The sequence below is a fragment of the Cavia porcellus genome, unplaced genomic scaffold (genome assembly GCF_034190915.1).
Source record: "Cavia porcellus strain 051 isolate PalLab524CR breed Dunkin Hartley unplaced genomic scaffold, mCavPor4.1 scaffold_22, whole genome shotgun sequence".
Classification (NCBI taxonomy): Eukaryota; Metazoa; Chordata; class Mammalia; order Rodentia; family Caviidae; genus Cavia; species Cavia porcellus.
Genome location: NW_026947505.1, coordinates 51,504,989 through 51,521,349, shown reverse-complemented (window position 1 = coordinate 51,521,349; position 16,361 = coordinate 51,504,989). Strand labels below are relative to the sequence as shown.

The 16,361-nt window shown below is 43.2% G+C and overlaps 1 protein-coding gene across 5 annotated transcripts in view; it reads left to right on the top strand.

The window, feature by feature from the left end:
* The first annotated feature begins 10,188 nt into the window (after positions 1-10,188).
* The window catches only part of Syncrip (synaptotagmin binding cytoplasmic RNA interacting protein), a 35,591-nt gene continuing 29,418 nt past the window's right edge, over positions 10,189-16,361 (top strand). For 3 of the 5 annotated variants that reach the window (XM_005005936.4, XM_003474887.5, XM_005005937.4), the window contains exons 1-4: positions 11,057-11,233; positions 12,519-12,678; positions 13,377-13,495; positions 13,615-13,722. In XM_005005936.4, coding sequence (XP_005005993.1) covers positions 12,531-12,678; positions 13,377-13,495; positions 13,615-13,722 — 375 coding nt within the window. In that variant the 5' untranslated portion in view covers positions 11,057-11,233; positions 12,519-12,530. Of the gene's footprint in view, positions 10,317-11,056; positions 11,234-12,518; positions 12,679-13,376; positions 13,496-13,614; positions 13,723-16,361 lie in introns of those variants that run through there. The other 2 variants (XM_003474886.5, XM_005005938.4) reach the window with 2 other exon arrangements.

Here is a 16,361-nt window from a genome sequence, read left to right as displayed (position 1 = left end):
CTTGGATTAAAGTATTTCAAGCCCTAAAAAAAAAAAAAAAGAAAAGAAAAAAAAAACCCAAAAGAAAACCGCTAACCTAGATTGATGTACCCTGAAAAACTATCTTTCAAAATTGAAGGACAAGTAAAATACTTCCATGACAAGAGCACCCAAGAAATTTCATGAACACCAAACCACCACTCCAAAATATTCTGAAGGATTTTTTAGAAGATGTAACAAGGATTACAACTCCATTAACCCCAACAGAGTGAATTCAGTAGGCAAGGAGACAAAAAAAGGGAGCCAACATTAGGAAAATAACACGATAAGGATAAATCAATTCATATTGATGCTTATAACTCTCTTGCATTGAGAGAGAAGGGGGATGTAAAAAAAGAAGCAAGATATATTGTATGCAGGTACAAATTTCCTGTGATGAATGTTACCATTGTATATCTCTAAAATATACCATTTTAAAAATACATAAAAAAGAAAAATTCCAAGTACTTTCTCAGTAAAGATTATATAAATTATGTAATACTTATACAATTAAATCCTCTCTAAGTATTTAAAGGAATAAAGTGTATTGACATGAAAATGTATCCAGCATGTACATACTAAAAGTAAAAAGTTATCCTGATTAGCTGATAAATGAAAAAATATTGTTATGGATTAGAAACTGGTTGGCAACTTAACACCAGCTGAATTAAATCAGCATGGTGCTCAGTGTAGATGACCCACCCGAAGAAAGTTTCCAGCATAAAAGGAGATGTAGAGAGGAAGAGTGGGGCATTGTGGGTTCCTCGAAGTGGCATTTGGTTCTTCTGGTGGAACTTGTCCTGGCTGGCTTCCTCAATATGAATTCAGCTATTATCATCAGAGGCCCTCAGGACCTTGTCATTGAGAATGGCTGTGGTTCACTTTGGCAGGACATTGGTTCTTATGTCAAGCATCACTTCCTGGCCCAGAAGGGAAGTTATGTGCTGTTTAATCTCCAGAAATTGTCATGTTGGCTTTCTGATATGTACTTGACTGTTCTCATCGTCAAAGGAGCTCAGGACCTCATTGTTGCTGAGGATGGCTGTGGTATTTTTTGGAGGAGCTTTAGTCCCTATTTTGAGTGTGGCTTCTTGGCTCTAGTATAGAACCCTCAACCTTCTGGTACAGATCTTTCATCCCACTGGTAAAGACTTTCTAGCTTCTACTTCTGACCTTTGGGCCTTCCTAGTGCAGCCTGGTAAAACAGACTTGTATGAGTCATTGTTGTGGGCTCTAGGCTTCCAGTTAAGACACATGGGAGGTATTGTCATGGGCTCTAAGTCTTCAGATGGACTCATGCAGGACTTTGAAGGGCCCACGATCCAGGCCCTAGATTTTCTAGGACTTTAGTGCTGTAGACAGATTTCCTGCACTTTCTTGTATTTTTTTTTTTTTTTGCATTTTCTTGTATTTAACTCTGGGTGACCATCAAAAAATAATATTATAAATTCTGTGCCCTGTGTGTAACTGTTCTCCTTGCAACCCCTGACCACAACAAATACCATTATTTTCAAATATATTAATACAATACTAGTATCTGGAGGGATTAAATAACTGGGGCAAACATATATCATTTGTTTTTATGCAGTGATCTGCTCTTGGAATGCAGTTTTACCATATTTTTACTTGTATAATGGTTGGAGTTTTTTTAGAACTGTCATTTTACTTTGTTTTTATTTTATTTTTTATCTTTTTAAGATAGTATATCACTATGTAGTTCAGGCTGGTTTTGAACTCACTCTGTAGCCCAGGCTGGCCTGGGACTCGGATATCCTTCCGTCTCAGCCTTCTAAGTGCTGGGAATATAGCCTCATGAACAATGACATCTGGCCATTGATACATTTTAGGATTTATTTCTCATGTTCCCTTGGTTTAAGAAACTTTTTCATGATCGATAACTACAATCCTGCCTACTATAGCTGAGATTCTGTCTTCATATTGGCTCATTCTACTGCATACGCATTCAATGGAATTTTAAATCTGGATTATCTGTTTTATGGATTCCACTTTCTTCCTATGTTGGCCCTTCATGGTTTCCATCATTTTCCTAAGAGTTTCTACTTTTTAAAAAAAAAAATCTGTATCTGTTCTAGAGTCACTAACCATGTCTTTCATTATGGTCAACATCACTGTAGCTATCTAAGAGATTATTTCTTTTTTTTTGTACAGGAAATTAAACTCAGGACCTTGCACTTGCCAGGCAGGTGTTGTACCATTAGTTATATCTCCTGAGAGATTATTTTTTCTAGAGCCTTACTCACCTGAATTACTACTTCCATGGTTACTACCTCAGAGAGTCCAGGTGCATGGCTTTCAGACCATTGCACTTCATTGTTCCATGAGTTTGTGTTGGCAAAGGCTGAAAGTCTGAGGTTGCATCTTAAGTGTCTTTTCATTTTCTATTTTTTTTTTTTTAGTTCCTGAAAAATGCTTGTAAACTGCCTACAGTGAGTAGCTTTATTGCTAGTATAGGGAATGATTACTTGTCAGAAGTGTCTTCCAGGTATAACTGACTTTTGAATCTGTTGCAAGATCCCACCTCTTTGATTTATTGGGAATGAGACATTGCTGCCTACTTGGACCAGTCCTTGGTTCTTTGGCATTGGCCTATAGCATTTTTTATGACCCTTAGGGCAATCTCAGTCCAGGATACTCAGTCCAGTAAGAACTGGCTAGAACATTTATGTTACTTTGGCTTAAGAGATACAATCAGCAGCAACAGTAGGATCAAACACTGCCTAGAAAATGACAAGCTGAGGTAACTATTTATCTGCCACCTTCAACCATATGAACTAGATCAATGGTTATATAACAAAATCTAAAACCAGAAACTTGTATGCAGTATATGAGCCCTCAGTATGGTGATTTTACCCTCAAAGGACAAAAGTTAAAAGCAATTAGGAGGAAATGTAGAGGAATAGAGGAAGAGGAAATTAGAAGCAAGGTTACATGATAAAGAGAGATCAACAACTTTGGGAAACTGGTAAAGAAGGCAGGAGGGAAACAGAAGGAAGAAATAAAAACAAGGGGGCTGGGGATTTAGCTCAGCGGCATAAGCGCCTGTCTTGCAAGCAGGCAGTCGTGAGTTCGATCCCTGGTACCGATAAAAAAAAGGAAAAAGACAAAAAAAAAAAAAAAAAAAATGAAAACAGCAGTAACATCATAAAAACTAGAACCATGTTCTCACTCATATAAAAACAAGAACAGTCAAGAAAAAACCAAAACAACAACAACAACAACAACAACAACAAAAAACCCACAAAAGACGGGAGGAGTCCATTTGAAGCTGTATCTCTGTGGTCACTGGTAGACATCATGGGCAGATAGAGTCCTGATACAAATTGATTAATCCCAGCAAATCAGTTTTACAGTGGGGCAGTAGACAATCCTACTGAACTGCATGTTTAGTTCCACTGAAGTTGTTTGGTTTCTGGCTGTGAGCCCAGAACCAGATTTGCTCAGCCTGCAGCAGTCCATGGACCTCCTACTGGCTTGAACTCAGCTCCCTGGCACTCTACCAATTTGCATTGGCCCCTGACCCTGAAATCGGGGGCCACTAGATGGAATCAGCAGTCGCTCTGACTTCCAAGCTTGGTTGGCCCGTTTCCAAGCTGGCTACTGGCCAATCACCCTCTCCTGTGGGACCTCTGAAGTTGAATAATTCACTAGCCACTTCAGTCTGTTGCATCCATTGCTCTGTTGTACTGCTGTATGTCTCTGTGGAGGCCTCTGAAGTTGCCAGTAGTCGCTGTGCATCAGCAAGTTCAAGCTACCCCTCCCACGCAGTGAGTTTGGGCTCAGGGAGAAAGTGCAGCCTGCCGCCTACTTGTTCATTCAATTTTCTCTCTTCTCTCACCCTGTGGGTTTCAATTCTTGCTTCAGACCTTTCCTGGGTCCCAGGAACCCACCTCACTCTTTCCTTTCTTCCTCATGTTGCTGTATTTCAGTGCCCAGACATCAAATCTTGGAGAGGCTCTTATTTTGCTGCTCATCCCTCTGTCATCTGCCTGAAAGCCTGAGAACAATTTTTTTTTTTTTTCCAGACAGGTTCTTACTATGTAGTTTCAGGTTGGTCTTGAATTCACTGTGTAGCCCAGACTGGCCTCAAACTCGTAGTGATGCCCCTACCTCAGCCTCCCATGTGGTGGGTTTATAGTGTGTATCACCACACCCTGTAAATTTTTTTTTTGTCTTTTTCATTTTTATCGGTACCGGGGATTGAACTCACGACCATCTGCTTGCAAGGCAGGTGCTTATGTCGCTGAGCTAAATCCCCAGCCCACCCTGTAAATTTTTATTAGTAGCGTATATTAACTTTTATTATAAAAATAACAAAATATTTTTAAATAACAAAACTACAAATAAGAGTGCAGTCTGGTAAGCTATATGATTATCTCTCTTTTTGGAGGAGTCTCAGATCCAGTTACTTGTGATTTTTATTTCTCCATATTTTTAAAAATGTACTAGGGATTAAACTCAATACCTTTGCACTGAGCTATATTGCTAGACTTTTATATCTATTTTCAATTGCTAAATTTTCATGCTGGTCTTGAATTGAAAGTCTTTCTACCTCAGCCTCACAGAGTATTAGGATTACATGCATCCACCACCCTATGAGACTCCTCATACTTTTCCTGCAAGTCTTTCATGTCTTTATCAATCACTATGCAAATATAAAGAGAAAACAACTAATCAATAGTGTCACATTTTACTGGCAGTTAAGTTAGCCCTGCAATACTATAATTAATGTAAATACATTTAAGATAGAAATATTTTAACTGTACTTTTTAAAGTCAAAGACCATAATCTACTCAAAAATGAGAGTATTACTTTAAGATACATGCCCCATACAAAAGAACTTTATGCAGAGTTCGGAAATTTTGACACTGTACAGAATCATATTCATTAGCCGCACATAGTACGGAGCTCTTAACATGCCACTAACGTTACTACAGAAATGAAATTTTTTATTTAATTTGATTTGACTTAATTTAAATAGTTATAGTTTGCTAGTGGCTATGGTTTTGGACAGTATAGTTTCCGACAAAAATAAACTGAGAAAAAAATGTAATCTGTGCACTGGGTGTAGCAGTGTATGATTGTAATCCTAGCTTCTTAAGAGGACTGAAGTGGGAGGATTGCTTGAGTTCAGGTATTTGAGAAAGCCTGACAGCTCGAGACCTTGTCTCAAAAACAAAATAAAACAACCCCCCAAACTGCAATGTATGATCTTGATTAAATGTAGTAAAGAGCACATGCAGAGTTTTATCTTGATCCCTTTCTTCCCTGGTCTACATGCAGCTCTGGCTCTCAATTGTCAATCCTGCTAAACAAGTGACCTCAGGTCTACCACAGTGACAGAACAGTGTCCCATAATAGTAGGGTTTTCTGTTTGTTTACTTGTTTCATTTTGTTTGCTTGAGGTAGGGCCTTGCTACATAGTTCAGGTTGGCCTGGAACTCACTATGTAGCCCAGCCTGCCTCAAACTAGCCGTGATCCTTTTGCCTCAGTCTCCTGAGTTCCGACATCACAGGTGTGTGCCACTATGCCCAGCTATCAGCAGTTTTTTATTGTGCCATTCCAGCAACCAGACCAGACATGCCTGGCTTCCAGACTGCCCTGCATGCTTTCCTTGCTCACCCAGCCTGGATGTTAGTGACTCATGGCATTCTCCCTCTCAGCCTTCTGCACCATTATATCCTTACATTTTCCATCTCATGCCAAATATCTACAGTAAAGCCTTTATTCCATTATACTTCTGGTTCCTCAATTGATTTCTAACCTTGAAGTCTGTTGCCTTACCATTTTTTCCAACTGAGGAACTGACAGCAACCTCCATTTGTATCCTTACTGCCTATTTTCAATTCATCACTAAATCCTTGACAAACTGTGTCAAAAGCACACACTGAGCAGGGCATGGTGGTACACACCTGTAATCCCAGTATTCTGGGAGCCTGAAGCAGGAAGACTGCAAGTTTGAGAGCAGTCTGGACAGTATAGTAATTTAGAAATAAAAAAGGAAAAGAAAGAAGGAAAGAAAAAGAAAGAAAGAAAGAAAGAGTTTGGGAATATACAGTATAGATCAGTGGAAAGGTCCTGGGTTCAATCCCTAGTATTAGGAAAAAAAAAACAAAAAAAACCAAAAAAGCCAGGGGTGGTGGCGTATGCCTATAATCCCAGCACTCAGGAGGTCAAGGATTGTGGTGATTTTGGCCTCAGCTTGGACTGGACTACATAGTGAATTCAAGCACAGCCTAGAATACATAGCAAGATTGTCTCCAAAAACAAAGTCAGTCTATGCATGGGATTTGGGTAAAGTTATCTCTGTTTTTGTTCCATTTTGTTGTTTTTTGAGACAGTCTCACTATGTACTTCAGGCTGGCCTTGAACTCACTACATAGACCAGACTGTCCTCTAATTTGTGGCACTCCTCCTGCCTCAATCTCCCAAGTGCTGGGATATTTGGCCATACTTGACCTAAAGCTTCCTTTGAAAATAATTTTAGGATACACCATAATAAGCACATTCAGTGGAGGAACTGTTGCTGTATTTTTCATCTAGAAACTGGAATAACCAAAGATTGCCTGGTGTTTTGGATTCCATTCTGATTAGATTTGCCATCGTTTGGGTTTATGTTCACATAATCCTTTTTTTTTTTGTAGTTACTTATATAAACTCTGTGGCTTCTTGTAATTTAATGTATCATGTCCCATTGTAAAAGTTAGATCTTACAGCTAAAATGAGACTCAGCTTTTAAACTAAAAAAAAAAAGCCACACATGGTGGTACACATCTGATCCCAACACTTTATGGGACTGAGGCTTGAGGCAAGAGGATCAGCATGAGTTCCAGGCCAGCCTAGACTACTTAGTGAGACCCTGTTTCGAAAAACCAAACCAAAACCAAACCAATAGATAGTTTAATATTACGATTATTACTTTTTTTTTTTTTTGAGATAGGATTTGCTTGCGGAGCTCACTATTAGCTGAGGTGGGCCTTGATCTTGTGGGAATCCTTCTGCCTCAGCCACCCAGACCCTGAGATTACAGACATGCATTAGCAGGCTTGGCTATTTAATATTTTTCTTTCTTCTTCTTTTGGTTGTGAGAATTGAACTCATGACTTTGCACTTTCCAAGCAAGAGCCATGCCACTGAGCTATATCCCCAGCCCATGTTCTTGTTTTTTGAGAGAGAATGGTTCAAGGCCAGTTTTAACTGCATAGTGAGACTTTAATCTTAACTCTCTCACCCCTGAAAAAAATCATACATAAACAGAAAATGTGTTGATTTCTTCACACATAAGCTGGGAATAATACCCCAAATCCAGTATTATTAGTCTTGGTTGTTGTTTTGCTGCTGCTTGTTTCAGGGGAGAGAGGACTGAACCAGGGTCTTTTCATTGGCCTATACCCACTAAGCTCTTTCTTGTATTTTTTTATTTTGAGATCAGGTCCTGCTAAATTGCTCAGGCTGGGCTCCAATTTGCAGTTTCCTTGCCTCAACCTCTCAGAGTGCTGTTATTACAGGCTCACACCATCACACTCAGCTTGCTGTTGCTTTTGATTGGAATGAGGGTCCCCATGAGTAGAATAACAGGCTCTTTGCCGAAAGGAAAGTTAAAATTCAAAGGAAAAAGATCCTTAGTAGCTAAAAGGGAAATTTGCATAATTTTACAACAGTAGAAAAGTAAAGGAGTTTGAAAAATGTTTTAAAAATTGCAAAATGTTGGCTGGGCATGGGGCACACACCTATAACCCTACACTAGGGAGGCTAAGACAGGAGGATCACTGTGAGTTTAAGGTCAGCCTGGGTTACATAGCAAGTTCAAGGCCAGCCTGAGCTATATAGCAAGACCCTATCTCAAAGAAAAAAAAATTGTAAAATGTTTACACCAGGAAAGATATTAAAAGTCATGGTTCCCCAGCACTTGAGACGCTGAGGCAGAAGGACTGCTCTGAGTTCAAGGCCAGCCTGAACTACACAGTCAGAGCCTTATTTACTATCAAACAGATAGTAAATAAGTCATGGTCCAAGTCAACTCTGTTATAGATATGGAAATAAAGACTAAAGCATGAGATGATTTGTCCAATCGCACACTATACATTATTAGTAGATCTGGGATTAGAAGATTGTTGGGGTCTCGGGCTCTCATCCTTCAGTTTAATTCAGTAGATATTTACTGAGCACTCAATCTTATACTAAATAGGATTCAAGGATATACAGATACAGGGACTGGGGATTTAGCTCAGCGGCATAAGCTCCTGCCTTGCAAGCAGGGAGTCGTGAGTTGGATCCCTGGTACCCATAAAAAGGAAAAAGACAAAAAAAAAGAAAAAAAAAGGATATACAGATAGGTTAATCATGTTCTTGTACCTCAGCTTTCATATACACTTCTCTTTTCTTAAATATTTCCATCCAGTGTCTTTCTTATAAAATTAATAATTCTGTTTTTACCTATTATTGGGAATCTCCATGTTTCAGTAATAACAGTTCCTGGCATCAAGTGTGGAATAAGAGGACCTAAAGGTTAAGAGGAAAACTATTGTATTGTTTCTTTTGAGAAAGTGTCAAAAGAACTAGGCTTGGCACATTCCCAGAGACCCATTACTTGGGAGGTTGAGGTTCTCTTGAGCTTAGAAATTGGGGACCAGCTTTGGCAACATAGTAATCTCCACCTTTAAAAAATGTCCAATGAAGATTACTCACTTCTGCATAGCATTCACTTCTCTGTGTAGTTCTTCTGTGGAGGGAAACCTTAGAAATCCCAGAATTAAATCAGGCGTGCCTGTAATCTTAGCACTCTGGATGCTGAGGCTGAACAATTGGCCTGAGTTACCTGGTGAGTTCAAGGCCATTCTGAACCACAAAATCAGATCTTATCTAAAAAAAAAAAAAACAAAAAAAAAACTTCGAGGGGACTAAGAGATGGAGAGGGAGGAAGAGAAGGAGCAAGAAAGAGTCAGGATGTATGTACATGTGCCACTTCACCATAATGAAGACCAGAAATATAGCTTATTATACAGTGCAAACATGAATACAAATTAAACTTTGATAGGAAGATATAAATTGTACATCACCTATTTTTTTCTTACCCTGTAATATTTTTTTATTAAATATTTTGGTTTTCATTTATATCATTGCCCACTACTTTTGGATTGTTAACTAAAATCCTTAGAGCCTAGTATCATAGTGATATGATTATATTAAGTGATTTTAGATAATGGACAGCTCAGCTCTTTAGTAAAACTGTATAGTCTGTTAGCCAACATGGATCGAAACACCGATCAAACATCGAAACAAGCCCATTTTTTGCACTTGTGCACTTTGAAGAGTGCTTATTAACTCTTCCTCGAGCAACTGCTGTTATTGTAGGATAGGGCTCATCTGACGAACTAGTAAAATCTCTAAAATAAGCTTTTCAGCCCCGTGTGGTGCCGAAAGACTGCAACCAGAGCCACTAGGGAGGCTGAGACAGGATTCCAGGTTGACCAGCTTATGTAAAAAAGGGACGGGGGATGTAGCTCAGTGGTAGTTGTGCCTAGCAAGTGCCAGGCCCTGCGTTCCATTTCCAGTGGCGCAAAAAACTTTCATAGCAAAAGTATGTAATATTTTCCACTAGGGATAACTTAGATAAAATAAGTAGCCACAGCGCGTCTGAAATTCAAATGCCTTTGTCTTGTCTTTCTCGTACCTACTAAGCGGTTACAAAGGAAATGTCACTTCGCATAAGATTTAGTTGCCAAGATTTTGAAAAGAAACACAGATATTTCCTCACAGTTGTCCTCATCACGCAGCTTTGTGCTGCTTCAAGTTGCTCCAACTGTGCCAGCAGGAGCCCTTAGCTGCTTAAAAGGCCAGGGACAGAAACGGAGTATTGCACAACCCTTCACCACCCGGCGTTTTCGCTTCCAAATCTGGCCTTCGTGTCATCCCGGCGGGAGCCGCTCCCCGTTCCCCTCAGCGTGCCGGGGTTTCCAAGCCGAGCGCGGTCGCACCTCCCTCCGCCTGGGCTTCTCGGGAGAGAGGAGCCGCGCGGGCGCGGGGCACCGGGAAAGCCTATTGTCCGGCGAGGAACCCGGGTCTCCCCGGAGCGCCTCCCGCACTCGCGCCCGCCGACCCGGAGGACCAAAGGTCTGCGGGGCTCCGCGCCACTCCCCTCCCCCGCGGCCCCATTGTTTGCCTCGCCCCGCCCCGGGGGACACGTGCGCCTGCAGCTTCCCGAGCAGGAGAGCGCGGGGTGGCGGTGGCGTGGACACCGCTTGGAACGGCTGCGCTGCGTCGGGAGGCGCGCAGACCGGTGGGTGCCCTCGGGGAGCCGCCCTCCACGCCCCCCGCCCATTCCGTGCTCCCCAGGCCCGTGCGGGGATAGGGCGGCGGGAGTCGTCGGGGGCAGCGTGCGCGTGGGGCCGCGGTGGGGGTGGGGCAGGGTGGGGTGGGGCGAGGTAGGGAGATGCCCGTCTCCTGACAAAGGAGAACGAGTGGGACACGCAGAGCCGGCCCGCCCCGCCTGGAGGGGAGTAGGAGGGAGTGTCGGGAGGGAAAGGGGCGGGCCTCTCATTCACTCGGCCCCTCGGCCGGCGCCGAAGCGGAAGGGCGGAGTCTTGGCCCCCCCACCCCTGCGAGGAACGAGGGAGGCAACGCGACGTGAAGGCGGGGCACGCGAGCGCGCGTCCCGAGGCGTCGGCTACGTCGTCACGTCAGCGCGGGAGAGAGAAAGAGAGGAGCCGACTCGGCAGGGACTGAGGGACAGGGCCAAGAGAGCGAGCGAGCGAGGGAGGGAGCGAACGAGAGAGTGCAAGCGAGGAGGGGAAAAGGCGGCCTCTCGAGGCTTGAGCGGCCGCGGACAGCACTACAAGCGGTGGGGGGGGGGAGCAGGGAGAGGGAGAAGAAAGCCCGAGAGGAGAAGGCGGACGGAGGCTGGTGGAAGTGGTAGGGGGAGAAGGAGGAGCTGGAAGAGGGCAGGGGCTGTGGGAGTGAGTGAGAGAAGCGGACGCGCGAGGGAGGGGAGGGAAGGGGGGTCACGCGGGGGCGCGCGCGCACCGGGAGCGCGCTCGGAGGCGAGTGGAACTGGATCGGGTTTGCTGCCAGCGGCGTGAGCTTCGGCCGCCATTTTACAACAGCTCCACTCGCGCCGGACACAGGGAACGGCGAGCACGCGTTTCCCGCAACCCGATTCCCTCGGACAGGATTCCTCCGCCGCAGCCCAACGGAGAGGTAACGACCCGGCTCTGGGAGGGGAGCTCCATGACACTGTGGAGTGAGCTTGGGGAGGGCAGCGCGGGGGGAAACCGGCTTTTCTGGAAAATGGATTCCAAGCGGGAGAGGAGCACGTTGACTGGGGCTGTCTGGAGTAGGCCGCGGCTGCGCCGCCACTTACTCTCCTCCATGTGCTGCCGCTGCTCGGGCTTTGTCTGCGGCGCTCCGGGAGGAGGTGGCTCCTTTGCCCACGCGGACAGCGAGCGGCGGCGGACTTGGTGCTGTCGTGGCCCTCGCCGCGGGAGTGGGCGGAGAGGAGCCGGTCTCGTCCCGCAGCCCGGCGCCGGGCTGGGGCGGTGCTCGGGGTCTCGCGGGCGTGGAGCTGTTGCGGGACGCGGCGCCGCAGTCACTGCACCCGGGAGCGCGGGGTGGGGGTTGCACCGAGCGCCGCGGGTCACGTCTCGGCTGGCCGGCGGTCGGGGTCGCCGGCGCACGGGGAGCGCCTGAGGCAGGGAGCCATGTGTCACGGCAGAGTCGGCGGCGCTGGGGGGCGGGGAAAGCCCGTGGCCTGGCGTCGCCGCAGCCTGGGTATTGAGGGGCGAGGTTGTGGTGCTGCAGCTTTCTAGGGGCTCCAACCGCGGCTGCGGGTTGATGGGAGCCGGTGACGGGCGTCTTGGCCTGGGACTGCGTGGGTTTCCGTTGAAGGAAGTTGTAGGACATTTGAAGGCGCAGAGCACGTGTTTCTAATGGGCTCCTGGCGGCCGCATTGGTGAGACTGCCGCTCTGGGTGCGGAGTCGGGGGCGGACTTTGGGGCGTGGGGGTGAAGGGTGGAGAAATTGGGTGGTGGGTAGGTGGCTTGTGTGAGCGCTTTGTTCTTCGCTGGCTGTTGTTACTGATCTATAAGCGGCAGGCGGGAAAAGCGCACTTTGGGGTTTACCTTGGAGAGGGACAAGCCCAGCTTTGCTTTATTCTTACACATCTTATTCTCCGTACTGAAACAACTGCATGTGGCGTTCTGGCCGGTCCTCTTCTGATTGGGCTTCATTTGTAACTGGTTTTTCCTAGGGAGTGATAGCTGGTGAGTTAGGGGTGGTGCTCAGGAAGAAAACAGTGACTTGGTTCTTCGGTGCTCTGCTCTAAATCTGGTCTGTCAGGCGATTGGTGACTTTTAAGGTTTCTTTCAAGGGAGGTGCAGACTTGCTAGTGTAGTGAGTGGTAGAGAAAATAAAGATTGGGGCTCTTATATTGTCCTCTATTCTTTTTGAAGATTCTAGTTTAATTTTGCTTATTGCGTTTGAACAGATCTCTGGAAACATGGCTACAGAACATGTTAATGGAAATGGTACTGAAGAGCCCATGGATACTACTTCTGCAGTTATCCATTCAGAAAATTTTCAGACATTGCTTGATGCTGGTTTACCACAGAAAGTTGCTGAAAAACTAGATGAAATTTACGTTGCAGGTAAGAACTAACACTTGCAAAATTACATTATGAAATTTCTCTATTGGATTTCTGGCTTTGAGCTAAAATAGCAACTTTTTGTGGTTTCCAATTAAGTGTGGGAACTGGAACTTTGCTTTGTTCTGATAAGTTGATTTAGGTTTGAACTAGAGGTTAAGGTACAGAAAAGGGAGGGAAGAGGGATAGGCCCTCCCTAGGAAAAGGCTGGCGGTCTGTTGGATAAGGATATGATAGTCATAACAGCTGCTAAATGTTGGAAACAGATCATGTGACTTTTTGGGGTATTTTTATAGTAGGATTCTTGTTAAATAATTTGGTAGTAGTAGATGTATTATTCTTTGTCTTACTGGTGTGGCAGTTCTTTTTTCTAGTGGTGCTTGAATTTGAATAGATTCTCAGTTGTCATGTTTGGTACTTTGTTGGTTTTCTTTAGGATTTGTAAGTACATTTATTGTAGAAACACTGTAATGTTTAGAACTCTGTAACTTGGACCCAAAGCAGGATGTAAAATCGGCTCCTTATTGTAAGTGTGGTTGTGAGACCTTTAGTTCAGAAGGATTTAAGTATATGTGTTTTTCACTATGTAGGTATAGGGATAGGACTGTTACGTGTATATGTGTAGTGGCATAGGGGTCTTGAGGGGAAAAACTTCTAAAAATGTTAGAAGTTGATAACTAATTGAGTTTTCTCTTCTCCAGGGCTAGTGGCACATAGTGATTTAGATGAAAGAGCTATCGAAGCTTTAAAAGAGTTCAATGAAGACGGCGCATTGGCAGTTCTTCAACAGTTTAAAGACAGTGATCTCTCTCATGTTCAGGTAATAATGTTAGTTTAACCTCAGTATGGGACGAATTTTGATTATTGTTAATGTGCTTATTTAAATTGTTAGATGGAAAGGTAAACGTTTTAAAATACGAATGGGAAATTTCTTTGCAGAACAAAAGTGCCTTTTTATGTGGAGTCATGAAGACTTACAGGCAGAGAGAAAAACAGGGGACCAAAGTAGCAGACTCTAGTAAAGGACCAGATGAGGCAAAAATTAAGGTATGTCTTTTAAAACTCTTGTTTTAAAGGTTTTTTTAATATTTTAGTTTTGGTAAATGTTCTTTGGGTGTGACCTGGGTATATATATTTTTAACATCATTGATCTTTTCTAATTAGTATTTTCAAAAGTATTCTGCTATTTTAAACGAGTCATTTAGTGATTAAATTTGTGCTCTTTTATTCTTTGCCTTTTATGAGGAGTCAGGGTCTCACTGCAAATTCAGGCTGGCCTCAAACTTGCAGCAGTCCTGCCTCAACTTTTTTTTTTTTTTTTTTTTGGTACCAGGGATCAAATTCACAATCACGTGCTTGCAAAGCAGGCGCTTATGCCACTGAGCTAAATCCCCAACCCCTGCCTCAACTTTTTGAGTGTTGGGATTACAGGTGTGCACCAGCATGCTTGGCTCTTAAATCTGAGCATCTAATGGTTCAAATAAGCAATTGGAAAGGTTCAAGGTCAAGTTCCTAACAGTCAAACCAAAGTGGCATAGAACCAGTTTACCTTATGTTGGTGGCAAGTGTTCGCTTAGCAGTTGACTTTTTTTAGGAGCTCAACCTTTAGTGGATTTAGAATTCTGATATTGGCTTTTCTGTTAGTGTGGTGTATTGAAGTTATATATTGTTTGTTTGTTTATTTTTGAGACAGGGTATCTTATGTAGTTTAGCCTGTCTTGAACTCCCTGTGTAGCCTAGGCTGGTCTGGAACTCCTGGTGATCCTCTTGTCTCAGCTTCTCAAGTACTAGAGTCACAGGCGGGCACCACCATGCCTGGCTGCTTATCTTGTTTATTTCTAAGAGCAACTTTTAACAATAAGGGGTTGTTTAGTGTGGACGTATCAATAAGAAAACAAGTTGGGAGTAAAAGGCTTTAGTTGTATGCAAGATTGATTTTTCTGGAGTTCAGTTAGGTTTTGGTATTTGATTTATTAAAAATATGGTTAATATTTGTATTTAACTTGATGTTGATAGCATGATACTGTCCTTGGGTCATGGATTACATTTTAAGAAAATGAGTGATTGGCCAGATGTGGTGGTATACACCTGTAATCCCAGAACTAAGGGAGGCTGAGGCAGGAGGACTGCTGGGAGTTCGAGACCATCCTGGGCTACAAAGTGAGCTCAAAACCAGTCTGAACTGCATAGTAAGACCCTGTCTCAAAAAGACCAAAAACAAAACAAAACAAGAGTTTTTAAGAAGGGCACAGAGACAGGATGTAGTGGTTTCACACCTGTAAGCCCAACCTGGGGAGGTCGAGGCAGGAGGAGAGCCTCAAGTTCTATGCCAGCCCTGGGTACAGAGAGAGTGCAAAAGCCAGCCTGAACTACATAGCAAGACCCTGTCTCAAACAACAAAACCAAATCAAAAGAGGCATAGATGTTGAGTAGAATTTTAATGATATGGAAAGAGGAAAGCATAGAAAATAGAGTTAGGGTTTCTGACTGTCATGAATTTTGAGGTGGTTGGAATGAATGGAATTTGAACTATAATTGAGTTTCTCTATTAAAAATGGGTTTAGTTGTACCAGTTGTAATTAAGAGTATGTTAGGAAGTTGAGTTTAAAATTTTATGAAAATTACTTTTGTGTGACTTTCAGTTCAGTCTTTTGGAGGAGATGACTTAAACCTGTAATAAGACTTAATTTTTTTAGTACTAGGGATCGAACTTCTGACCTCATGCTTCCAGGCAGATGCTTATGCGGCTGAGCTAAATCCTGGGCTTTAATGAGACTTAGAAAGTGTGATCAAAAAATGTTTTTATAGGATGTTTGCCAGGGAACAATAGATTTGTTTTTGTTTTGTTTTTTGAGACAGACTCTTGATATGTAGTTCAGGCTGGCCTTGAACTTGCAGCGATCCTCCTGATACAGCCTCACAAGTGCTGGGATTATAGGCATGTGTCACTATGCCCAGCCTCATTTCTTTTAATATTGACGAAAGGTGTTATTAGGATCATGTGAAGATTAAGTTGAAAAAGGCATAACTGCTTTTATAGCATAGGGAGTATACATGAGAAAAAAAATAAGCAGTTTTATCGTTCAGTTCATGTGGTAGCCATTATATTTTTAAAAAGCAGGGGTCTTGCTGTATAGCCCAGGTTGGCCTTGAGCTCACTGTGTAATCCAGCCTGGCCTCAAAGTCACAGCAATGCTCCTACCTCAGGCTCCCAAGTATTTGGGATTATAAATGTGTGTCACTATGCCCTGCAGTCATAGATTGGAGTTTGTTTTCTTGTCACTTTGTTATTCCTTTAAGCAGCCATACTTGGGTGTTACAGAAAAATTATAGACTATGTAGCTTTTTGTGAACCCTTTTCTTAACAAAGTCCCTCCTAGTAAATTACTTTTTTTGTTTCTGGGCACTGGGGATCAAACTCAGAGCCTCAAGCTTGCTAGTGATATAATATCCCTATGCTGGATATTTTGTAGTTAATGTTCTTATTTCTGGAGACTGAGGTGACCTGACCCCATGTCATTTAACAAATTTTGGTAAGTTTTATTATGTCCCTAGCTTGCATCAAGTCTTTGTATTTCAGAGTTAACAACTAACAGACTTGTTTTGTTATTTGTTGGACACTAGTTTTGTGGTGTAGATGGAAAGTCTTGTCTTTAAAGCTTGATAAGTTACTTTTTTTTTTGTCT